The sequence below is a fragment of the Vitis vinifera genome, chromosome 13 (genome assembly GCF_030704535.1).
Source record: "Vitis vinifera cultivar Pinot Noir 40024 chromosome 13, ASM3070453v1".
Taxonomy (NCBI): domain Eukaryota; kingdom Viridiplantae; phylum Streptophyta; class Magnoliopsida; order Vitales; family Vitaceae; genus Vitis; species Vitis vinifera.
The window spans coordinates 27,707,790-27,728,595 of NC_081817.1; the positions used below are offsets into that span (position 1 = coordinate 27,707,790).

The 20,806-nt window shown below is 37.8% G+C and overlaps 2 protein-coding genes and 1 pseudogene across 2 annotated transcripts; 1 reads left to right on the plus strand and 2 right to left on the minus strand.

Moving 5' to 3' along the window:
• The window catches only part of LOC104881316 (putative disease resistance protein RGA4), a 43,781-nt pseudogene extending 39,836 nt beyond the window's left edge, over window positions 1-3,945 (minus strand).
• A 638-nt stretch (window positions 3,946-4,583) lies between these two features.
• Window positions 4,584-11,689, plus strand: LOC100253371 (DNA topoisomerase 2). Its single transcript, XM_002274231.5, has 19 exons — window positions 4,584-5,338; window positions 5,928-6,220; window positions 6,312-6,378; window positions 6,493-6,763; window positions 6,849-7,048; window positions 7,137-7,346; window positions 7,458-7,571; window positions 7,673-7,783; window positions 7,904-8,068; window positions 8,169-8,510; window positions 8,598-8,731; window positions 8,828-9,188; window positions 9,281-9,467; window positions 9,559-9,608; window positions 9,707-10,135; window positions 10,227-10,416; window positions 10,522-10,586; window positions 10,701-10,809; window positions 10,966-11,689. The coding sequence occupies exons 1-19, from the start codon at window positions 4,778-4,780 to the stop codon at window positions 11,574-11,576; spliced, it is 4,470 nt and encodes a 1,489-aa protein (XP_002274267.1). The 5' UTR covers window positions 4,584-4,777; the 3' UTR covers window positions 11,577-11,689.
• Window positions 11,690-13,284: 1,595 nt separating this feature from the next.
• Window positions 13,285-18,784, minus strand: LOC100248244 (protein OBERON 4). Its single transcript, XM_002274260.4, has 2 exons — window positions 15,351-18,784; window positions 13,285-14,056 (listed from the first exon to the last, which is right to left on the minus strand). The coding sequence occupies exons 1-2, from the start codon at window positions 18,394-18,396 to the stop codon at window positions 13,455-13,457; spliced, it is 3,648 nt and encodes a 1,215-aa protein (XP_002274296.2). The 5' UTR covers window positions 18,397-18,784; the 3' UTR covers window positions 13,285-13,454.
• Window positions 18,785-20,806: the final 2,022 nt, after the last annotated feature.

Consider the following 20,806-nt stretch of genomic DNA (forward strand, 5'->3'; position numbering starts at 1 on the left):
CTAAAGATAGGATTAAAGTAAATGGAAAATTTTCAACGTGAAACATAATTAATTTGGTATTTCCTTACCAAGTAATGACTACAAGTGTGATTTCTTATAGTGTTAATAATTGATTCAAAAATACAAAATTTTGGAATTCTACTGATCAAAACATGTTATCAAAGACATAAAGTGTGAAAATGAAGAATTTACTAAAATAGAGAAAATTGATTGTAAAATAATAAAAATGAAGCCATAAAAAAAATGAGAAGAATGGTTGGCATTTCAGACCTGAAACATATGTTAGCTGGATGTCAACTGTTGGAATATGAGCAATCTTGGACCGATCTCCAAGCTTGAATCTAGGGCACCCCCCAATTTCCAGCTTTGAAAGGGAAGTTAAGCTGCTTATCCAGTCTGGTAAAGTGATGAAATAAGAACACTCTCTAATTGAGAGAGTTTCCAGTGTGGTAACGTGTTGAAGCCCCTTTGGGAGAGACACCAATGCTGGAATTCCTTTAATAAATAGTTGACGCAAGCTTCTAAGGCCTTGAAATTGCAAGCCACCATCATAAGCCTCTGTATCTGACAAATTGAGCTGCCCGCATTTAGCAATTTCTAACGTCTCAAGGGCGCTGAGATGTTGAATCCCTTGAAACAGAGACATTTGTCCATCACAATCCTCAATTTGTAAGGACTTGAGAGAAGTGAGGTGTTGTAGTCGATCATCTGGTAGAGATACCATATCATTTATGCCCCAAATATGCAGAGACTTTAATGAAGAAGAGACCAAAATTATCTGCCATAGTATCTCCTCATGGACTCTACCCAGCCATAGTTCCTCAAGACAAGGTAAATGAGGCAGTTGCAAGGATTCCAAGCAACTGCCATCCCCGATAAATAATTTAGAAAGATGAGGGGATGAAATCAGTTTTAAGGTTGTTAACTGATCACACGTACCAATCCATAATAGAGAAAGAGAAGGACACGAAGGCAGTTGCAGGGATTCCAAGCTTCTGCAATCCCAAATAAGTAATTTAAAAAGACGGGGAGATGAAAGCAGTTGGAAGGATGTCAATCCACCACAATATTTGACTTGCATTAGCGAAAGAAGAGGAGATGAAAGCAGTTGGAAGGTTGTTAATTGATCACACTTGTAGATCTTTAATTCAGAAAGAGAAGGACACGAAGGCAGTTGCAGAGATTCCAAGCTACAACAATACTGGATATGTAATTCTGAAAGATGAGGGGATGAAAGCAGTTGGAAGGTTGTTAACTGATCGCACCAATAGATCTGTAATTCAGAAAGAGAAGGAAATGAAGGAGCTTGCTCTCCTGCTATCTCCCTCCTACACCATCCCTTCAAATTATGCAACCTATCCAGCTTGAGTGTTTTAAGAGATGGAAAGAATGGCTCAGCTGATGAAGAGTTTTCCAACACGTATTCCAACGCATGCAGATGTGTAAGATGCAGACGCCGGAGAGAAGGCAGCACGGAACTCATCCAACTCGGAAACCTCACACCTGTGTAACCATCTATGTAGAGCTCCTAGATTTGGGCATGGCTGCAGGCCTTCCATCACCAACTCACCATCCTCTCCATTCTGGTAATCTTCCCCCCGCTCCCACCACCTCCATTCTAATGCCAAGGACTGAAGGTAGTGTTTTTCCTTCAAGTTTGCTTCTTTGGATTCTAATGCCCCACCCTTCACTCTTTGAAGATTTCTAATCTCTAGCCCTCCTCTTAGATTGTTAAGGCATTGCAATTCATTCAGCCTACTTATTCCCTCACGGTCACCTTTCCCAATAACAAATAATGGTAGGGTCTGAAGCATAGTCAATTCTCCCAATCTGCAAGGCATATAAGCCAAGCTCTGGCATCCATCTATCTCGAGGTGCCTCAAGTTGATCATTTTTCTTATATTTCTTGGCAATTCTTTAAGAGAATGACATTTCGAGAGTTTCAATGTCTGCAGGTTTTGTAAGCTTGTAATTCCACTAGGAAGTACCTCAAATCCACCCCCAGAAAGGTCGAGATATCTCAAATGAACCAATTTAACTAAAGACTTTGGCAGCCCTCCAAGAATTATTAAATAAGATAAGTCCAACACCCGTAGACACTTGCAATTTGGAATAAGTGTATTCACTGTAGAATGAACATCGTCACCACAATGAAAACGACCTTTAGAGAGCATAAATAATGTTCTTATGGGTTTTGCCTTTAAAACCTTCATCTTCGGACTCCATTCGTCAAATGACACATGATGAACTCTTTCCGACATATTTTGCACATCATCCGTCAAAATAAAGATCTCAGACTTTACAACAAGTTCTGCTAGATTATGGATAAGGTCATACATTTTACAACTTAATATATTATTGTTATCATCTTTTTCAATATCTTGAAACAATGACTGTGATAATAACTCCTCGAAATATTGATCACCAACATTCTCTAGATATTCATTTTCATCCGAAGGTTGAATGTAACCTTGAGCCATCCATAATTGTATCAACTTTTTTTTTTTCAATTTTATAGTCTTTTGGAAACAATGCACAATAAGTAAAACACTGTTTCAAATGACTTGGTAAATTATCATAACTTAACTTTAGTACCAATAATATGTTGTTCCCATCTCGAAGCGACATTAGATTTTTATTGTTTTTTATGGACAACCATTGACTTTCTTCGGTTTTAGAATGCAATATCCTTCCTAAAGTTCTGATTACGAGAGGGACTCCATTGCACATTTTTGTAATTTCTTCTCCTATTTTTAGGAGGTTTGGATGTGCTCTTTGTTGCTCTTCTCCAAATGCTAAACTTTTAAACAAACCCCAAGATTGATCATGGTTTAAACCATTCAAAACATATGGGGGATCAATTGTCATAATTGATGCAACTTTAGAGTTTCGAGTAGTCACTACAACTTTGCTCCCCCTAGCACCAACTTTCAACAAAATCCTCAATTGATTCCATTTTTCAAAATCGTAATTCCAAACATCGTCCATTACTAACAAGTATCTCTTGGAATTTAATTTTTCATGAAGTTTGTTTTTCAATTGTTCCAACACCAAATTATCTACATTTTCATCTGTTGCAGATTTTATGATGTTTCTAACTAGGATTTTCACATCAAAATCATCAGAAACACACACCCACAACCTAAGATCAAAATGTCTTACCACCTTCTCATCATTGTATACCAATTGGGCTAAGGCAGTCTTACCTAAACCCCCAATACCAACAATGGCAACAACAGAAAGATTTTCTTCATTGTTTGATTGCAACAATAATTTTATAATCTTCTTTTTATCTTTATCTCTTCCTATTATTTCAGACATCAATACAAAAGAGTGGGTCTCTCTCCCCCTATTCGCTATCCGCATGCTAGTTGTCGCCCTTGGAATAAAATTGAACTTAGAGATATCACTTGCAATGCCATCTAGCCTTCCTCTAATAACTTTGATTCCATGACCCATTCTAAAATGAAATGCAACCTGATTTGAAGATGAGAAGAAGCGACTAACCTGTCTTGCCATTCCTCCTCGCCTCAAGTCATAGGTTGCAAAGTCATCCAACAAGTCGTCCGCATCATAGATGACATCTTTGAACCTCCTCACCCAATTCTCCACTGCATGCTCCCTCTCCTGCCGCTCCTCAGCATCCAGAAGCACAGCTTTGATGGTGGTCAATGTGTCCCCAAGCTTTTTCAGCTCCTCTCTAACACCACAAGCCAGTTCAATTTCCTGGACAGCCAAGGAGCCCAACTTAGTCAAGATTTTCTCAGCAATGCTGAAAGGGATTTGGTCAGCCATCTTTCAAAGAAACTGAGATGGAGAAGGCTAATGAAAAATTATAGAAGGAGGGAAGTTGAGATAATTGTGAGAGAAATTAGAACAAGAAGGAAAGTAGTGTGAGAGGTGTATGGTCTTAATATATATGGGCAATGAGAAAAGCATTAGTTCCGTAGGGGAGGAAGCAAAGAAAAGGATGTCTTGTTGTAGAAGAAAGGAACAAGTTGGTAGCAAGCATCAAACAAAGAATATATGCATACTTTTGTGTCAACCAAGAATATATGTTTGCTTGATATTTATAATCAAATAACCTCTTTTTTTCTATCTCTATCAACCAATCAATCCATAAATTGAAACTCAGTTGTGCTATGGTTCAACCTAACCTAGCCCTTTGTCCAATCCAAGCCCCGAACCCCAACTCCACCTTAATTTAATTCTAGTAATAATAAAATATTTTTTAACAATTAAATTTAATTTATAGTATTAAAATATAAAATTTCAACAGGTAAAAATTATTTCCAACAAATATACTAAAAATGCAACATGTCAAATTTAATTATAGAAAAGTTAAAAAAAAAAAACAATTATCAAATAAAATCGTAATGAAAGCCATGTATAAAATTATATATACATAATTCATGGTTCGAGATCTCGGATGCTTATTAAATTTAAAAAAAAAATTAAATAATAATAATAAAAGAAGTTGGGCTATTGGACCAAAGCCCAGAACTGAGAAGCTCACATCAGGCCATTAAGTTTGGGCTTTAGCGTTGCCTGTGTGTCAGCCTTTGACAAATTCAAACTCCACCGTCAGATCCCCAGGGTCCAATCTCCACCGTCCGTTTCAGAGCCCGCCCGAAATTCAAATTCAAACTCCAAACCAGTCGACCGTTAACCTTTTCCCTTCTCTCTCTATAAATCTTCCTTTCTCTCTCTACAAATCAATAACCCTAGACACCATCTCTGTGTCTGTCTCCCCATCAGTCTCCTCCATTTCCACGCCATGGCTGTCGACAACAAGCTTCCTTTACAGTCCAGCAACAATGCCAACATGCCGGCGAAACCAGCCGGGAAAACCATCGAAGAAACCTACCAGAAGAAGTCTCAGCTGGAGCATATCCTCCTTCGACCCGACACCTACATCGGCTCCATCGAGAAGCACACTCAAGCACTCTGGGTTTTCGAGAACAATGAGATGGTTCACCGATCCGTGTCCTATGTTCCGGGTCTTTACAAGATCTTCGACGAGATACTGGTGAATGCGGCGGACAATAAGCAAAGAGACCCGTCGATGGACTCAGTGAAGGTGGTGATCGACGTGGAAAAGAACTGCATCAGTGTGTACAACAATGGGGATGGTGTGCCGGTGGAGATTCACCAGGAGGAGGGGGTGTATGTGCCAGAGATGATTTTTGGGCACTTGTTGACTAGTAGTAATTACGATGATGATGTGAAGAAGACGACCGGTGGGAGGAATGGGTACGGGGCGAAGCTCACGAATATTTTTTCAACGGAGTTTGTGATCGAGACCGCAGATGGGAGGCGCCAGAAGAAGTATAAGCAGGTATAAAAGTATTTGGGCTTAGGATTAGGGTTTCTTTATTTTCTTTTGGTTCTTGAATGAGGAGTTCTTTTTTCGGGTTTTACATTTTTGAACTGTAATTAATGATTTTTGAGTTTTGGTTGGTGATTATGGTTTTTTCTGTTTGCACATTTAGGGATTAGGGCTTCTTTATGTGTAGATCAGGGCTTCAATCTTTTAATTTTATGTTTCTTGAGTAGAGATTAGGGTTACAATGTTTAAATTTTTGGATCTTGATTGTCGATTTTTGGTAAGAGAAGTTAAGGGTTTTTGTCTGGGTTTTACCTTTTTGTGAAATGTAATTCTTGATTTGGTCCTTAATCAGGGATTTTTAAGGTTTTTTGTTTCAGTTTGTTGTTCAAATGGATAGTATAATTGGATTTTCTTGTTGTTTTCATGTAATTGTGGTACCCTTAGTTTCATCATTTACCATCTGTTTGGTTGCTGAGAAAGCATATGAAATTTTTTTAATCTTGTGTAGCATGGAGCTTTTTCAGAAGTTTAAGATTGATAGTTAGTTGTTCTGTTCTTGTTCATGCTAATTATGTAAATTTGGGATTCTGAAATGAAGGTATTCTCCAACAACATGGGAAAGAAATCTGAGCCAGTTATAACAAAGTGCAAGGAGAGAGAAAATTGGACCAAGGTTTCATTCAAACCTGACTTGGCCAAGTTCAACATGACCCATCTTGAAGATGATGTTGTTGCCTTGATGAAAAAGCGTGTGGTTGACATAGCGGGATGCCTCGGTAAGACAGTGAAGGTTGAGCTAAATGGACAGCGAATCCCTGTGAAATCATTCAATGACTATGTTAATCTCTATCTGCAATCTGCTGCCAAATCTAGGCCAGAATCTCTCCCGAGGTAGAACTCTAAGAACTTTCAAGCAAACCATTTGAAATTTCTCTTGTTTCTATGACTTGAGTTCCTTACTAGATTCAATTATTTGTACCAGGATTGCAGAAAAAGTAAATGAGAGGTGGGAGATTTGTGTGAGTCTGAGCGAAGGGCAGTTTCAACAGGTAATACTGAGAAAAGTTTAAACCAGAAATATATTTTGAATTAATTTAGCAGTGCAAGCTACTATTTCTTTTATGAAACTTAACATAATTTATGGGGATGAATGATTTGACCAGGTCAGCTTCGTAAATAGTATCGCCACGATCAAGGGTGGGACTCATGTTGATTACGTTACCAACCAGATTGCAAACTTTGTAATGAGTATTGTCAATAAGAAGAACAAGAATGCCAACATCAAAGCTCACACAGTGAAAAATCACTTGTGGGTTTTTGTCAATGCTCTTATTGACAACCCTGCTTTTGATTCTCAAACTAAAGAAACATTGACAATTCGCCAAAGTAGTTTCGGGTCTAAATGCGAGCTCTCACAAGAGTTCTTGAAGAAAGGTACATACCACTGTTTGATTATCAGTATTGTGGAATTCTAGCTATTGCAGGATCTTGTTCATTGTTATCATTAATCTTGTTGCAGTATCCAAGTCTGGTGTGGTGGAAAGTCTACTCTCATGGGCAGATTATAAGCAGAACAAAGATCTCAAGAAAACTGATGGAACAAAAAGACAGAGGCTTACTGGGATTACCAAGCTAGAGGATGCTAATGATGCTGGAGGGAGGAACTCCGAGAAATGCACCTTGATTTTGACAGAAGGAGACTCAGCTAAGGCTCTTGCAGTAAGTAGTCATGCATATCTTTAGTAGTTCATTTCAGCCTTGAAGTTGGTTCTGCTTTTGGTAAATTTTAACAGAAGTGAATATGCAGATGGCTGGAATTTCTGTTGTGGGCAGAAACCACTATGGCGTGTTCCCATTGAGAGGTAAATTGCTTAATGTGAGGGATGCTCAAAAGAAGCAGATTTTAGAGAATGCAGAAATTCAGAACATCAAGCAGATTCTTGGACTACAGCAAGGGAAGGAGTATGACAGTATCAAGTCATTAAGATATGGTCATTTGATGATAATGACTGATCAGGTTGGCCAAACAATTCCAGTTTTCCTGCTTTACTTGCGACTGTTATTGGCCTTTGCCAATAGAGTAATATGAGTCCTTGGTTAACAGTAGTTTATTTCTTCTCTTACACAGGATCATGATGGCTCTCACATCAAAGGACTATTGATAAATTTCATTCATTCATTCTGGCCTTCACTGCTAAAAATTCCATCTTTCTTAGTTGAGTTCATAACACCTATTGTGAAGGTCAGTATCTTTTAGTTTGGTCAGTATCAGGTTCAGTTTTATCTTGAATGGGTCTTCTTTTAGAAGGAACCATATGTCATTAATATGTATATAATGTACAGGCAACTCATAGAAATGGAAGGGTATTATCCTTTTATTCAATGCCAGAGTATGAATCATGGAAGGAAAGCTTGGGGGGAAATGCAAGTGGTTGGTCAATCAAGTACTATAAGGTTTGTCTCATTGAATTGTGAACAGAACCAATATGGTACTTGTTAACATGCCCTCTCATCTTCAATCATTAATTATCCTTTACACTAATGTTTGTTCTTTCCTCTTCTGAAACTCCACAGGGGTTGGGAACCAGCACTTCAAAGGAAGGGAAAGAGTACTTCAAGGATCTTGGGAAGCACAAAAAAGATTTCATGTGGGTTGATGAGAAGGACGGAGATGCAATTGAACTTGCTTTCAGTAAGAAGAAGATAGAAGAAAGGAAGAATTGGCTTCGGCAGTTTCAGGTTGGATTTCATTAGATAAATACAGAATTTTGAAATCAAAAGTTGTCATATTTAGAATTTTTCTTCTAATGAAGCTTCATTATCTTCTGGTTTCTCACAGCCTGGAACCTACCTTGATCAGAAGGAGAAACTCATAAAGTACAGTGACTTTGTCAACAAGGAGCTTATATTGTTTTCTATGGCAGATCTTCAGAGGTCTATTCCTTCAATGGTTGATGGCCTAAAACCAGGTCAAAGGAAGATTCTTTTTTGCTCTTTCAAGCGTAACTTCATTAAAGAAGCAAAAATTGCTCAGTTTTCTGGTTATGTCTCTGAGCATTCTGCTTACCATCATGGTGAGCAGAGTCTTGCCAGCACCATTATTGGCATGGCACAGGACTTTGTGGGCAGCAACAACATAAACCTTCTTCTACCAAATGGTCAATTTGGAACTCGTCATCAGGTGACTCAAACAAGTTCTGCTTCTTCTACCCCCATGCATCATTTTAACTGTTATTCTTACCATGTTATGTTTTTAACTTTGTTTTAGGGAGGAAAAGATCATGCAAGTGCAAGGTACATATACACTCGACTTTCTCCAATCACGCGGTTCCTGTTCCCAAAAGATGATGATATCCTACTAGACTACCTAAATGAAGATGGACAATCCATAGAACCTACTTGGTAAGTTTTTTCAGAAAAAAAAGGGGAAAGGAAATTAGTAGATGTTAATTAAAGAGGAGCTGTAGATGAACAGAATTATTTTGTTTTGTGATTCAGGTATGTCCCAACTATTCCAATGGTTCTAGTCAATGGAAGTGAAGGCATTGGGACCGGGTGGAGCTCTTCCATCCCAAATTATAACCCAAGAGATATTATTGCGAATGTGAGACGCTTGCTGAATGGTGAGATGATGGAGCCTATGGATCCATGGTACAGAGGATTCAGGGGAACTATTGAGAAAACGGACCCAACAAAGCAAGAATCAGTTGGCTACACTGTTAAAGGAATAATAGAAGAAGTTAATGAGACAACGCTCAGGATTTCAGAGTTGCCCGTCAGGAAATGGACTCAGGATTACAAGGAATTTCTGGAGTCCATTATGACAGGGAATGATAAAATCAAGGATCCTTTCATCAAGGTAAATGATGCATTTATGTTCAATTCTTGATATCATGAAAAGGTGCATTAAAGAGGTTCTTGTTCTCATAAGAAACTTTTTTTGGGCTGCAGGATTACAAAGAGCACAATGATGACACAACAGTACACTTTGAAGTTATAATGTCTGAAGAGAACTTGCTCATGGCGAAACAGGAGGGTTTGCTGCAGAAATTCAAGCTCACCACTAAAATCTCCACAAGTAACATGCACCTGTTTGACTCAAATGGCACAATCAAGAAATATGAAACCCCTGAACAGAGTATGAAAAGTGACCTTGTGGTCAAGATTAAGTTAATCTCTCGATATATTACAATCTCATTATACTTACACTTCTTTTTTTCCTTGTATAGTTCTGGAGGAGTTCTTTCATTTGAGACTTGAATTTTATGAGAAAAGAAAGGTAAGTTGGTGTGATCCATAATCATGGAGGTAATACAGAAGCTTTAAGTTTTTAATTTATTGGTGAGAAATAGATTAATTATAAATAATTTCATGCAGAGAGTTCTATTGGACAATCTTGAACTGGAGCTGTTGAAACTGGAAAACAAAGTCAGGTTTATACTTGGGGTTGTGAGAGGAGAGATCATCGTCAGCAACAGAAAAAGAGCTGATCTTTTCCACGAGTTGCATCAGAAAGGTTTCACTCCCTTCCCAAAGAAATCCAAGTCTGTCGAAATTGCTGTTGCTGGGGCAACTGATGATACAGAAGAAGCTGAAGAAAACACGGATGCAGTCAGCAAAGGAGGAGTAAGGGCTACTGATTATGAGTACCTACTGTCAATGGCAATTGGAACCTTGACACTTGAGAAGGTTCAGGAGCTCTGTGCTGACAGGGATAAGCTAAACAAAGGAGTTGATGATTTGAAAAAGGCAACTCCAAAGGCCTTATGGATAACAGATCTTGATGCCCTTGAGAGGGAACTTGATGTATGAATAAAAACCTCACACCTTCTTTTTTCGTGCTTATTCAGAATTTCGTTCTTGCTGGTTTCTTATCTAATTTTTGTACATTATGTAGGAGCAAGACAAAAATGACGCCCGTGCAGAGGAGACCAGGAAGCAGTTGAAAAGCAGGGTAATGAGTGAAGCTGGTATGAAGGTTTCTAGACAGGCACCAAAGAACCCCCGAAAGAACAATAAGAAGGCCAACAATGCTGAACCTGCTGCAGAAACCATGGATGTGTCAGCTAGCTCTGCAATGGAAATGGGTAAGGACCTGGAATAAGTATTATTTGCTGGAAAGCAGAGAGTCAGCTCTCTTCTTTGGAGTTGAGACATTTGATGTATACTAACCTTTGTATATGCTTCATCAGAGAGTGTTCCTGAGGTGGTGAAGCCAAAGGGCAGGGCAGCTCCAAGGAAGGCCCCAGCCAAAAAGGTTGGCTTCATCTTTTAGAGAAAAAAAATACACCTTTTCTTTACATAATGCATGGGGACTCTTCCTTTGAAGGGAGCTCTGTAGAACTCATTCTGTTTCAATTCCCTTTTTCAGAAGGAAATGCCCACTTCAGTTCTGAAGGATGAGGATGATGATGAAGTACATGAGTTGAAGGAACGACTTGCTGCTTATAACCTTGAGTCTTCTCCTGATGGATCTGCAGGTAACTTCATCTTGCCTACTGTAATGGTGTCTTCATATCATTATCCTGAGGGTTAATTGGGCAGTATTTGAAAACCTAGGTTTTAAAGTTTCCCTGTATGTGGGAATGTCCCTTGGAATTGCCTGACATATGGAAACTTCTTTTCCTTTCTCACAGCTATGGAAGCTGAAGTTCCACAAGTGCCAGCAGCTAGGAAGAAAGAACCCAGCAGAAGGGCTGCAGCACAGAAAAAGCCCTTGGCCTCTTTCACAGAAATTTCTGATGATGATGAAGATGACGAAGATTTTGAGGTAGAAGAAGTATCTGCCTCGGACGTAAAAAAGAAGGGAGGCAGAAAACCAGCTGCAAATGCCAAGGCAGCAGCTGCTAAGCCTGCTGCTGCTGCTGCAAAGAACAAGAGAGGAGCAGCCAACAAGCAGCAGCCCCAGCTACTGGGGCAGACACTGCTAACTGAAATCTTCAAACCGGCAGAAACCTTGGGAATCTCTCCAGAGAAGAAGGTGAGGAAGATGAGGGCATCACCATTTAACAAGAAAAGTGGATCTGTGCTGGGCAGTACTGGGGAAGAAGACGAGACAGCTGAAACTGAAGAAAATTCGGGCTCTGCTTCTACTTCAAACAGCTCAGGAGGGGAATCAAATGAAGTTGTGATGCCAGCAAGGACCAGACCACAGAGGGAAAACCGTGTGCAGACAAGGTATGTGGTGAGCGACTCTGAGAGTGACCAACCAACCGATGATTCAGACTTTGATGGAGAAGATGACTAGATATATAGTAGAGTAACTGAAAACTGAAATTTGAATCGGGAATTTGGCTTGTTTCCCACTTGAGTTGTAATTGTAGTTGTTGATTATTGGAACCCTAACTGAGTTTAGATCAATGTTTGTACTTTGATCCTAATTCTCCAAATTCACTTTTGTTGGCCGTATTTTATTTTTCTTAATAAAATAATTGTTTTTTACTAAGAAAAAACAATATGTTATTAAAAAATCACTTTATTTTTCACAATAAATGCTTAAAAATTTGCCATTAATTCAAATATTATGAAACCTATCTAAAGAAGAGTTATTTTAAAAAATATTTTTAATATTTTTAAATTTTAAAAGGTAAAAATTTTTAAATATTATAAATATTAAAAACGTTTCAAAAAAATCACTATCAAACATACTCAAAGTCTTCTATCAAAATATATCCAAAATTAATTCTAGAATTTATGTGTCCATTGAAAGAACTATTTTATTCTTGACAAATAATTTTAGAATTAATTATCACTTTCAAATTTAATTAAAGTTATTTTTAAAAAGTTACTTTAAATAGGATTAATTTCATTTAACTCAATACATCTGACCCTCGTAGATTTGAAATTTCTTCAAATACCTCCACTATCCTTTTTATTTTATTTTTTTATTCAACTACCCTCACTCAAAATACAAGAAGTACATGGGAGGTGAATGAAATTAACTATTTTAACCCCAAACAAGCCTCCCATGCGTTTGTGGGCTTCCGAGTACTTTCGGCGTTTAAAATGTTGATCTCAAATAAAGGAGCTGATTACAAAAAATTTTAAATAATCGTTGAGGCTACCAAACCCAAAGTCGTTTTCGGTGAATAAATCAAAATGATCATCAAAATTGATCAAATAAATCTTAAACCATATGTTTTCTCTACCCTCCTCTCCTTTCAAATACTTCAACTTAACAAAAGTCAAGTCAGTGGTTGTAGCTCTGGAGGAAGAATTGAAAGACAAAAGAGCCTAAAGAGAGGTTGAAGTGGGTTCCTGAATGAAAAAGACAACATCTAGGGCAAGTATTAGATGTCATAAACTCGTTTAACCGGGTGAAAGCAACATGAGTTTAGTAATTCCTTCAGTGGTTTAGGCAGGAAAGCAGATTAATCAAGGGATTGGTCCGATGAAGAAAACTACAAATTGGATTTTGGGTCTCTCAATAGACTGACTCTTATCAGGGTTAGATTCAACAAAGAACCATCCAACTGGACCAATCCCTTGTTTTAGTCAATGCCTAGTTTCACCAGAAATCATTGCTACATCTGGTTTATTCAAAAGATCGATGCTTTAGTCTACCAAGTAGGTTTGATTCAAACTTTGAAAGTCATCTCCCAACAAATCCAGAAAAAACCATCAGGATTAACAAATGATCAACCAACTGAAACAATTCCTTGTTCTAGTAAAAGAAACATAGTCTATTCTAGAGATCTGGTATATCTGGTCTATTCTAAAGATCAGGTTTCATTTCAAACTCTTTAAGCCATCCACCTATGAATACAGCGGTATCACATTTGTACACACCCACCATATGAAAAATCGACTCAGGAGTCAAAAAGTAATGCCTTCAATTTTTTAAAACTCAGACCTATAAATTTCTCTTTCAGATTGCTTCCATAAATGGAACTGTTTTGTAACATAAAGGGATGGAACATTCTCTGTACAGACTATGTTAGCAGAGAAAGAACAGGGAAGGAAGAAAAAAAAAAACCCTAAATTGAAAGATGCAACAAGATAACAAGACAACAGGAACTGAGAACCCACTAAAGCTACAACACTGGAATATTAAAATTTTAACACTAAAAGATACAATTACCTGAGACTGTGCCAGTTACAAAAGGAAAATCCTTGCAGCAGCCACTCATATGGCAAGGTTCCGTTTTGTTGCTTCCATTTTCAATAATAGATCTTTTATATCCTCTTCCATTCTCATCTTCATATTGTAGTATTCCCGATGAGCCCTTTCTAGACTATGGAGTTCTTCAAGCTTTTGTTTGCGCATTTCCTCTGTCTCAACCAAACGCAATTTTGCAATTCGACTTGTGTACTCTTCTTCAATTTTTTCGTTCTTAGCTACTGCTATGCGTCTCAGGCCTTCAGCTTCTCTCCTTGCATCATCGGCACGTGATTGGAACATTTTAGCCTCTGCCTGTTTGATCCTCACAATGCTTTCTAATTCATCAAAAACAGGATCCTTTTGAGCATTTCTCTGCAACTCTGTTTCCATGGTCCGCTTATCATTCCGCTCATAATCAAAGCTTGGAAGCAGACTGGATGCTCTTTCCAACTGAGGAGACTTTTCTGAGTAAGCAGAATTTCTCCATGTGGCCTCTTGGCTCGTCCCAGCAGTCCCATTGTGTGCTTGTACTTGGTTCTTGTTGGGTATTTCTTTTCCAGGAAAATTAGAAGCTGGAAGCTCCTTTCCAGAGAGAGGAGTGTGGACAAACTTCGCCGAGTCACTTTCTGCAATGGAAAAAATAAAGCATGTAAATAATGACTCGTAATTAAGGTTGCAATTTTAAACAAGCTGAATGTGAAAAATAAATGCTAGTTGCCACCACTTTTCTTCACAAGATGAATGAATAATTATGAACTACTGATGCCTTCCTTGCCTAGGGGAGAAAATGAGGTGGCTAAGGGCCTTGCCATGGAGGGGGTGAAGTTAGACACAGAGGAAAATTGGTGAAGGGTGGCATTAATCTAATTGATAAATATTAAACATACCTCACTTCACTATTCTCTAATAATGCAAGGCACCAGTGACGATGAGTCTAAAAGTAATCCATTTGATGTTCAAACAAACACTTAAGACAGATTTTTCATACTAAATGGTTCACCAGTTTTGAGCATAATCAAAATGATAAGAATCACTGACATAAGCAAGCAATACCAGTATACACGCAACAGTAAATGGACAGATTGAAGAATCAAAACAATAGTTTTATAGTTTTTCCAATCCACAAAGTAGTATATTTTGTCAAAATTACATTGAGCCTTCAAAACACTAAAAACTTCTTCACCAGTTTGTGAAACCATGAAGTCCAGAATCTACATGATAAGAACCACCGGTACAAGCAAAATATGTACTTTGAAGAATCTATATAATATGCAGCCGTAGCAGCATGTTTTGACAGGAGAGAATTTTTTATATTGCCTAAACTTGCTTGGAAATGTTGGCACATATAATATAGTCAGGAAGATATATACATCAAGATGGACATATCATTGCAATATGTCTCAGATATTGCTTAGTGTTCCTATAAATCATGCATGTATTGCAAATATGCATATACAGTGGTTAAATTAAAAGTGAGCGAATTACAAGTACAGAAGTATTGATTTTTCTTTTTGAACAGGCAGAAGCAATGAATTATTCATTTCATCCATTTAGGCATAACAAATATCATCAGAGTAATGAGCTATTAATACGACATAAATGATAAATACACACCTAGCACATTCTCCAGGTAGCAGCTTCACACAAATAGAAGAAGAGGCATTTTTTACGATATTTAAAGTGCAAAAGAAACAAGAATCTGTTTTGTTACTCTTGATATTTCTTTTACTCTAATGATTGAAGTAGTGAAATTTGTCTCAAAAAAAAATTCTTGGCTTTACCATCTAAGGAGAACCAAACAGGACATTAGCTCCACATATCAAGATACATGGCACAGAGCAAAAACATGAAATTTGGGCATCAATAAATATTTAAATTTCAATAAAATTCTTCCAGTGTAGTAGAAAATAGAAAGCTCACCTGTTAGGAAGCTCATAATATAATTATAGATCTCAGGAAGGTGGATTTGCGAGTTAAAAGCCAATCTTGCCAGCATCTGATCAGCAATATCATGCAATTTTCTCCCTCTCACATCCTCACTGGGGCGAAAAATCCGCTTGACATATTCAAGTTCCCTGGAAAGGGTTTCAGCACTCCAGTCTCTAGCAAAATTTTGGAAAACCTCCTTTACAAAGCCAAACATCTCAGAAGGATGATCACAAGCAAGACAATGAAACTGCATCTCAGCAGTACCTTGAGCCCCAGCTTCACCACGGCCATTTCTAATGAATGATTCTCGTAAGCCACAATCAGCATGGCACCAATGAAGACAAACATCACACCCAACCCAACTACATGTATTAGATGCCATGTCAAACTTTGAACATACAAGACACATACAGGCGCTACAAAAACCTTTCTTTTGCACACAGATCTTGCACTCACATTCATCCACAGGTAAAGGGCTCCGACAATTCAGATTTCTACATCTTAAGTTCAGAAAGATCTCACCTAACTCAGATGATGGAATACTACTATTTTGCTGAAGAAAATCTTCAAGACCAGTTTTCAAAGCTACCAAGATTTCCAAGTGAGCCCGGTGTGACTTTGATAACATCTCCAATGTAATGTCAGACCTGTTCCCTAGTGCTTTCTGAATTGCAGATAGCTGCATAATTTTATCTGCATTCAACATGATCTCACGAACGCTATCCTTCAGACAAGCTATGGATTGGGCTGTCATGTCATGAAATCTCCTAGCCATTACATGCATTGGTTCAGAAACTATCCTGGCGATGATTGTCTCAACGAAATCAGCTCCACCTATTGGAAGTTGCTCCTGATCCTTGAAGCTACCACTCCTATACAAACTACCACCATTTTTCTCTCTGAGCACTTCCTTATCTTTACTATATTCTTTTCCGGTTTCACGGGAGCCAATGCTCTGTGAGGGGGATCTAACATCATTGTGGTGCCATGGCTGTACCCCTGACAACTGTTTCTGGAAACTCAGCTGCCGATCAAGTCCAATGGGTAATTTAGAGCTTCCTTCAGCTTTAAGATGTTGTCCTTGCCTGGAGTTACCATTTCTAACACCTTCTGCTGCTTGAGAGTGATGAAGAGAGCCATTCCCATTCATCAACATTCTTGAGTACAAGGGAACTTCTTTGTGCTTGGGCTCATTTGAAGTCTGCCCCTGCCATGCTCCATGTGAAATTTGATCAATTCCCTGAAATATTGGGCGACTGCCCACCGATTGCTCATAGTTGTCAAGTGAATTATGCGTTAACGAACAACTTGGATTGTGAACAAAATGCTGAGAACCTGAAAAGGACATTGATGCAGTAAATCCATCAGAATTGGTGAGAAATGTGTTAGATAATGACTGAACACTCCTCGTATAACTGGGGGAACCAGGAGCTGCTGGGATTGCATCATGGGAAGCAATAGGTAGCAAAACGTCTGGTAAGCTAAGAGAAAGATCAAGAGGCTCTAGTGAAAGCTTCTCATCTTTATGCTTATTAGCACCTGATTGGTCAGACCTCTCTGATTTCTTAACAGGGGAACTAGAGAACAACTCAAAGCCCCTAGTACTTGGTCCTTCCATATCAGCATCCCGACAGGTTAAAGGATCTCTCAATTCTCTTTCCATCCACACCCTTTCCTCTGCGGAGTCATCAACATCAGAAGGTGAAACAGCCACACTCTTGCCCTTATCCTTGAAACCAGCCGACAGAAGGGTCAAATTTACTTCAGGAACTCCATTTTCTCCTGCAGCTTCCTTACTGGGTTCTGTCAAATCAATATCCCTCACTGCAACCTCAAGATCTATATCCTTGCGCGCCTTCCGTTCCTTTTGATCCTCTTCCAATGGCAATATTTTCTCAACGAATTCTTCCTTTCCTGCTTCCTCCTCCTTACCACTGCTATTCTCCCTGGAGCATTCTTCTTCCTTGTTGCCACCATTATTCTCACCCACCCCATCTTCAATTGCATCTCCACTCCCACTCATTCTATCATTGGAAACCTTCTCACAATCTGACATCTCATCAACTTCCTTCCCTGCATCTTTTTCTGTCTCATGGCTCGAAGGAGATCCAGCTTCTGTTTTCCCCTCAGAAGCAATTTCATTCTTCACCTCTGCTACATTTTCTGACACTGCTTTCCCTTCAACCTCTACGTTTGCATTGGCATCCTCCACGGGGTCTTCACTCTCATTCTCCTTATGATCCGAATCCAACCCACCACAAGGCAGTGCTTCGGGTTCAGGCTCCAACTCCCCTTCTTCCATTTCACTGCTACTACCACTCTCAGCCTGCAACTCCTCCGCCTTCTTGACTTCAACGCTCTTGGACCGCTCACTTCCCGAGTCCTTCGACCAAGTCGGGGACTTCCCTCCCTTCAACCCCGTAGGGGACTTTATCTTCGACTGTTCACTCCCCGACTCCTTCGACCACGTGGGCGACTTCCCCTCTCTCACTCCCCTCGGCGACCTAATCCTCGATTGCTCACTCCCAGATTCTTTCGAACAATTTGGAGACTTCACATCCCTCCTCACATTCCCTCTACCCTCCAACTCACCTCTACTCCCTCTCCCTTCCTCAAATTCCTTACTCCCAAATCTCCGCCACGAAGAAACGCTTCCTTCTCGCCGCGATCGATCCCTTTCCGATCGAAACCCCTTCGGAAACTCCCTCCTCGCCCCACCAAAGCTCTCCGACCGGTGAATCCGATCTCTATCGCCTCCGTACCCACTCCGGGGCGATGAAACCAAATCCCTGGACCGTTCAAATCCCTTTCTCCGATCAAAGCCTTCGGAATCGTGATCCAACCGCTTCCGCACCGATCTCGAGCTCTCTCGATCCTCCTCCGCGGATCGATCGCGGTCGTACCGCGACGACGACGACGATGACAGCAGCCCCTTCCTTACATTCTCCGACTTGAAGTAGAACGCCCGATGCGACGACGACGACCGGTTCGAATTCGAATTCGAATCGAGATCGTCACTGGACCTCATTCTCTTCATCCTCAACGCCAAAACAACGGTTCACACAAACAGTACAACAACAAAGACAGCACATCAAACGAAATTCAACCTCTCCAAACCCTCGAACCTCTCAAAACCCTAGATTCGAGCATCGAACGGCGAACGACGAGAGACTCATAGAGAGAAACAATTACCAACCGCCAACCACAGAGCTAAGGCCGGAGAAAAAGGCAGAAACTTGCGCCGGATGTTCACCGGAGTTAGGGTTCCGGCGATGTCAACCGCCATTCAACAAAGAGGGCGAAGTTTGTTCATCTGTCAGTCAACGCAGTTTTAACCATAGATAATGAGAGAGAGACCTTTTTTAGAGAGAGAGAGAAGCTTGGATACGCAAGGTGCGTAAAGCGCACAGTATGGCTTTTAAAGCACATGCGATAGCGAAGGGGTGCGTAGTACACTCACCTGCGCAGTACAGCCACAATGTCCAGGTGGCAAATGTGTGTGGCACAGCACTCACAACAATGCTATAATTGGAATTTTAATTAATAAAAAATTAAATTCATTATTATTTTTATTTTTATTTATTCTTATCTCAATCATAATACATTTTGTGCAATTATTTTCTTACCATATTTTTTCTAAAATAATTAAATGTCTAAAGACAAAACACTTTAATTTTTGTTTTCATCGAATGGATTTTTATGATTAATAGCATCCTAATGGATTTTATTATTAATTAAAATATCCCATTTTTAAAAAAATTATTTTCAATAAATAAAGTGGTAAAATATATTCTAAAAATGGTATATTATTTAATGATAAAATAAAAAAAATTATTATAAATAATGATGTGTTATTTAATTTTAAACTATTAATTATACCAATTAATATCTTATTTATATCTTTTTAATAATGGCCAAATGGTAAAAAAAAAAAAAACAAAATCTAGGTGTTATCTACTATATATGCTTTCTTTTCATTTAAAAAAATTATTCTTTTTTTCAAAATTTCCTTATTGGAACTCATAATTATTTAAATGAAAATTTAATAAAAAATTATTTTAAAAAATAAAAAATTAAGGTTAATAGAATTTTAATTGTATTTTTATTTTACATGTTTATTATGTAAAACCTAATTAAATCGGTAGTTTAATATTGTAATAATCCAAAGGGATTTCATTGTCCACCTTATTGCAATTAATATTATAATTAAAAAGTGATAATAATATGCAAAAATAAATAAATAAATAAATAAATAAAAATGAATTTAGTTAAAGTTATAGAGAAAGAAAAAGATTGAGAGAATATGATATAATTTTTTCTTTAATATTCGATAAATATTTATATGTAAATAACATTTGAGTGTATCAATCTTCTAGTCTAATTCAAATTTAATAACATGTCCCATCAAGATGGAACTCGGACAAAAGATTCCAATCTTAAGTTTTGAGAGGAAAAACACGAATCCAATGTATTCAATTTCAATTTTTATGGAGAGCGGTCTCCTCGAGGGAAGTCAGTCTCCCCGAGGGAAGTCGGTCTCCCCGAGGGAAATTGGTCTCCCTAAGGTTTAGTCTTGAGTGATTCGACTTGATAGCTAAAAGATTAGACAAAAACAACGAGATTTTCGTGAGCCATAGGATTTTTTTAAGCCATATTTCTAAAATTTTATGACAAACTTGTGGAAATAAAAATAGATAAAAGAAGAGATGGGAACAAAATTTGGTAAAGGAAAAGTAGGATTAAGAGCCTTATTTGACATCAAAATGGATAATGTTTCACAAGCTAATGCAGCAAATGACATATGACACAAAGAGAAGCCAAGTCTCAAGAATGTTTATATACAAATAAGAGGAAGCTCGTTTACGGCCATAGTATTCTTGCAAATGTTTATATACAAATAATGTTTGAATTTATTTTTTATTCTAATTCAAACTCTATCGTTCACTCTCATTCAAACTAATAATAATAATTTTATTATTTTAATATAAAGCAAACTAATAATAAATAAATACTAATATTTTAATTAAAAATAAACATTAAAATATTTATGTCTAGAAATTTTATATGAGATAAAAAAAAAATTTAACTTAAAAAACACATGACAAATTTGAAATGAAAATTTGTTGTAAGATTTAAAAAAAAAAAAAATTATTAGAATCTTTTTTCCCAAAGTGCTTTGAGATATGACTAGAAAGTGGAGAATAAATTAAAAATGATTCCATGCTTTAAAAGTTTATAAAGAATAAATTAATTTTTTATCTAATTTTATTTTTAAAATTAATAAAAAAAATATTTGTTATATCGAAAATCTATTATATATTTGGAAAATTTTTTAAGTTAAAAAAATTACAAATTTAATTATAAAATTGATTTAATTTGAATGATTATGGACATGCTAAAAATTGCCAAGATGAAAAATCAAATGCTTGAATTTACTAACCAGGCCT